The sequence below is a fragment of the Zeus faber genome (genome assembly GCF_960531495.2).
Source record: "Zeus faber genome assembly, chromosome: 9".
Classification (NCBI taxonomy): Eukaryota; Metazoa; Chordata; class Actinopteri; order Zeiformes; family Zeidae; genus Zeus; species Zeus faber.
In genome coordinates, this window is record NC_137197.1 from 20,436,291 (window position 1) to 20,441,934 (window position 5,644).

At 38.1% G+C, this 5,644-nt stretch overlaps 1 protein-coding gene across 1 annotated transcript in view; it reads left to right on the forward strand.

Annotated features, from left to right (window-relative positions):
* LOC307234826 (transmembrane protease serine 5-like) overlaps positions 1-5,202 on the forward strand; it is a gene marked incomplete at both ends in the record, with an annotated part of 10,187 nt that extends 4,985 nt beyond the window's left edge. Inside the window, 8 exons of the mRNA XM_080006689.1 lie at positions 104-217; positions 316-359; positions 1,730-1,892; positions 1,982-2,166; positions 2,545-2,643; positions 2,811-2,953; positions 3,985-4,144; positions 5,168-5,202. Coding sequence (XP_079862815.1) covers positions 104-217; positions 316-359; positions 1,730-1,892; positions 1,982-2,166; positions 2,545-2,643; positions 2,811-2,953; positions 3,985-4,144; positions 5,168-5,202 — 943 coding nt within the window. The remainder of the gene's footprint in view (positions 1-103; positions 218-315; positions 360-1,729; positions 1,893-1,981; positions 2,167-2,544; positions 2,644-2,810; positions 2,954-3,984; positions 4,145-5,167) is intronic.
* Between the last annotated feature and the right edge of the window lie 442 nt (positions 5,203-5,644).

Here is a 5,644-nt window from a genome sequence, read left to right on the forward strand (position 1 = left end):
CTCGTTGTCTTGACCTCCTCATTTATCTTCTACGGTCCCAGATTCACACCATGCTGCTGCCCACTCATTTCGTTTTTCGGCTGTGTGTGTTATTTTGTTCCAGGCTGACCAAGCACAAAGGAGTGAACCTCACTGATATTGGGCCAAACTACACTGACGGCTTCATACAAATTAGCTCGGAACACAGGCGCAGTCTGGAGAGTATATGGCAATTCAGGTCGGACAATTAATCTAACAACTTCACACACTGTGAGAAGTGACGCTAACTAACTCAATGAGCACGCACCATTAGCTGACTCATTTATTCTCATTTAGGGGGAGCTGCAGCACGGGGAAGGTTATAGCGTTGAAATGTTTTGGTAAGTTTCTTAATCTCGACTCCTTTTTTTCTTTGACTTTGCACCAAAGCTCACACATCATATGAGAAGGTTCTTTTCTAACACACAAGGTCCGTCACATAATGCTCCACTTACTTACCGACTTATACCTCTGTTTTATGTCATCATTTGATTTGTTAAAAGAACACTTTTGTAATGTTTTCTTAAATCTGGTGTGTATCCATTTTGTTGTGGTTAAGAGCTGGACCGTAACACAGGGAAATACTATACACATTAGACACACATAAGATAAGATAAGATAAAATAAGATAAGATAAGATAAGATAAGATAAGATTATATAAGATAATATTTATATTAAAATGAGATAAGAAATAACACATATGTACAGATCTATCTCCACAAGTAATCATGGAGTAGCATTCTGCTAAGTAGTGTCCAGTGAGCCTAATATGGGCAGGTGGCAGTTAGTCTACATTACTAGTACTGTAACTAGTGAAGTAGTAGTTACAGTAATGTGGCATTATTAATAAAAGTGGCGTACACTAGTAACTGTCTTTAAATAATATCAGGGAGCCAAGTTTGGAGTGAGAATGCACGGGGGGCGCGGGGTGCACGGGAAGCAGTTTCGTTCAATTAGGAATTAAAAATACATCTAAAGTGAAAATTCCCTTTGAGGAAACGGTGAACGGGGACAGGCGGCTCATCGCTTTTCTGCTGTCCCTGTGTGGCCCTGTGCCTGACACGAGGCCCCTCCCACACACTGCTCGTGTAGCCCGAGATTCAAGATTCAAGAGGTTTATTCGTCACATACATATACATATTTTCATACATATATGCAGTGAGATGGCAATGCAACGCACCCGGTGATTACACACAATATGTTCTAGACGGAACACAGTAGCTACCTAAGTGGCCCCTAAACAACTGCCTAGTGTTTATGCCAGCGGCCGGCCCTGAATGCACTCCAACCGGAATGTTTTGCATGTGGGCGTTCACATAACCTGCGTGCGGATCTCCCGTTCACCACGTGGACCAAGCAAGCGCAAGTGAGGAAATACACTATATAGGTAGAATAGAAAATATGTTATGGTTATGGTTAGGATTAGGGTTAGGGGTTAGGGTCAGGGGTTAGGGTTAGGGTTAGGGTAAGGATTACTAAAAACAATTTGACTTATTTTGGGATTCTCAAACTGAGAAATGATACGCGTGAGTCTCACTGTCAATGCGTGAGACTCGGCAGCTCTGTCATATGGTGGCATGCCACCAAGTAACAACAGGGTGATCACAAATGATCACATAGGTCAGTAAGGCTGAATACAAAATAGCTCACATTTCAAAATTGTGGCACATCAGGATTTTTCAGTCTAATTTGATTCCTCTCTTGTCGAAGAGTGCGGGACCCGGGCCAAGCTGCCCAGGATCATCGGGGGGGAGGAGGCCCCGCTGGGGCGCTGGCCCTGGCAGGTCAGCCTCTACTACAGCAACCGCCACACCTGCGGGGGCTCCATCATCACCCGCCAGTGGGTCGTCACGGCCGCCCACTGCGTCCACAAGTAATACCGCCGCCATCGCTGAAGGTCAGAGGTCACCCAGCTCCATCGAGCCAAATATAATGGTATTGATTGTTGGTCTCTGTGCACAGCTACAGGCTGCCCCAGGTGTCCAGCTGGGTGGTGTACGCCGGCATGGTGACGCGGAGCTCCACTAAGATGTCCCAGCACCCGGGCCACGCCGTGGAGAACATCATCTACAACAAGAACTACAACCACCGCAGCCACGACAGCGACATCGCCCTGATGAAGCTCAGGACGCCGCTCAACTTCTCAGGTGTAGAACCTCTCAGGACTTTCACAACCAGTACACCACCACTACTTCTTCCACCACCAGTACACCACCACTACTTCTTCCACCACCAGTACACCACCACTACTTCTTCCACCACCAGTACACCAACACTACTTCTTCTATCCACCACTGGATAGTGCCAATGGTGAAAGACGAAGTACTCAAAGCTTTTACTACTTAAAGTATAAAGAACAAATACCACTACTACAAAATGTATTAGTGTTAAGAAGTACAGATATTTGCTTTGGAATATACGTATATGAGTAAGTAGACGAAAGTATCCCAAACTGAATATATTCAGGTTTACTACCAATACTAGAAAAATATATTATTGTGTAATTGGTGTTTTTGGTTTTCCAGATACCATTCGCCCTGTGTGTCTCCCCAAGTTTGACCACGACCTCCCAGGCGGGACTCAGTGCTGGATTTCGGGATGGGGCTACACGCAGCCCGATAATGGTACGGTCCATCTATACTACTATGGCAACACCCCAAATTAGGAGCCTTGTAGTTCACTGCACACTGTAGTTTCAAGATTCAAGATTCAAGATTTTTATTTGTCACATACATATACATACTTCCATACATATATGCAGTGAAATGTAATGTGTGGGGTTGTGTTGCAGTCCACATCCCTGACACGCTGAAGGAAGCCCCCGTGCCGCTGATAAGCACCAAGAAGTGCAACAGCTCCTGCATGTACGACGGAGAGATCACCCAGAGGATGCTCTGCGCCGGCTACACCGAGGGCAAGGTGGACGCATGCCAAGTCAGTTTCTACGGAGGGTCACCTGCTTCTCCACGATGAGATAAGATGAGATTACATAAGATAAGATAGGATAAGATGAGATTACATAAGATAAGATGATGAGATTTAAGATAGGATAAGGTAAGATTGGGGGAGATGTGGTGAGATGAGATGTGGTGAGATGAGATGAGATAAGGTACAGTAAGGTCAGGTAAGACAGGATATAATAATACAAGGTAATATAAGGAAAGATAAGATAAGATAACATAAAATTAGATAACGTAAGAAAGTGTAAAATAAGATTTTAGAGAGGTTTTGGTAAGATACGATAAGATGAGAAGAGATGAGTTGAGATAATATGATATAATTCTGATATATGATATGATATATGATATGATATTATATATGATATGATATATGATATGATATGTTATTATATGACATGACACGATATGAGATGATATATGGTATATGATATGATGATATATGATATGCTATATGATGTGATATGGTATGGTATATCATATTATATGTTATTTGATTCAAGAGTTATGAGTAGATATGTTATGATATGATATATGATATGATATATGATATGACATATGATATGGTATATTATATGATATATTATATTATATATGAAATAATAACATATATGATATGATATATGATATGATAATACTGTATGTATGATATGATATTTGATATGATACATGATATCACATAATATAATATGTGATTTGATATAATATGTTATGTTATGATATATGATATGTAATATGATATGATATATGATATGTTATATGATATATGATATGATATATGATATAATATGATATGATATATGATAAGATATGTTAGAATATACATTATGATTTGATATATGATATAATATATATGATGTATATGATATATGATATGATATATGATATTACATATGATATGAGATATGATATGATATGATATGATATGATGTATTATATGATGTATGATATGATTTGATAAGTCTTATATGTATATTTTACTATATTGTTGTGTTGTGTTGTGTGCAGGGGGACAGCGGGGGTCCCCTGGTGTGCCAGGAGGACGGGGTGTGGCGGCTGGTAGGCGTGGTCAGCTGGGGGACGGGCTGTGCGGAGCCCAACCACCCGGGGGTCTACGCCAAGGTGTCCGAGTTCCTGGCCTGGATCTATGACATGATCGAGGTGGATAGTATTTTATTATTTTTTTCCTTTCATAGAATTGGGGGAAATCCAAACATAACACGATGGACTGTGAGATTGTTTTTTTATGGATTTTCTTTTCATCAGTTCATATCTTTAAGGCTATTGGATCAGTGGCATCTAATCATTGTGAAATTAAGACACTATCATATTATGATAAATGAGAAATTATGATGAACCCACAATTTTAATTGATGATGAAGAGACCCATCATTAAGCTACTCATTATTGTCCCACATTTCTGGCTGAGTCCCCGGGATGGATGTTAAACATGACCGAGGTGAATTGGCATCTTGGATAAAAATATAAATAAAATCCTAGAAAATGGAGTAAATCCTGAAATAACATAATGTGGTGTGGTATTGTTTGAATAGATAATTTTTTCATTAATTAATAACTTTAAGAGTATTGGTGGTCTTATTATTGTGGAAATTAAGTTACTCTCATAGTATCATGATCAGTTTTCGAATTTGAACTGATGAAGAGAATATATTACGAAATATTTCCCTAAATACAAGATCTGCAAAAGCTTTACTGGTCTTTTTATTTGGTCTTCCATCACATTTGACATTGCTATTTTAACAAATTTGATGTCGATAGCATTAAAATTGCATGATAATAAACTTCTTGGAGATATACAGTACATCACTGTTGTGTTGTAATAATATCTAATATATTATAATATATCATAGTATAATATAATATAATATAACATACCACAAAACAATACCATAGAATATAATTTAACTGAATATAACGTAGCATAATATTTATTCTAATATAATACAATACAATATAATATAATACAATATTATATAACAAAATACAATACAATTCAATATAGTATAATACAATATATTATAATAAAATACAATATAATATAATATAATATAATATAATACAATACAATATATTATACTATCATATAATCAATTATAATATTATATTATATCATATATCATATACAATATAATAAAATATAATATAATATAATAATTTTTTTTTGTTGCAGATCTATTGAAGGGGAGACAGAGGAACGAGGAGTGACGATGAAGTACAATAACCAACAGAAGACAATAAGCTGCCAATATTCCATGTTTAAAAACTATGGTCAATCTTTTTTTTTATATACTATCCATGTCATATGCTGTATATTCTAACACAATCCATACCAGATATTTAAGCGACATTTTTTTCCTGTCATATTTTTCACGTGAAGAGAATAAATACATTGATAGAACATCGTTGTGTTCGTTACTGCTGCGAGGCGGAACTGCGGCAAACGCGCCCTTTCGGCCGCCAGGGGGCGCTCGTGAAACACGTGCACCAGTTTCCATGGCAACACAAAACAGACGCAACACGACGACCCGGAGTGGCAACCTCGCGGTTATTGAGGTGAACTGAGGTAAACCAAATGTAAAAGCCGAATGTGTTTTTTGGAAAGAAAACAATATTTGACAAACGGTAACCCTTCTTCTTCTTCTTCTTC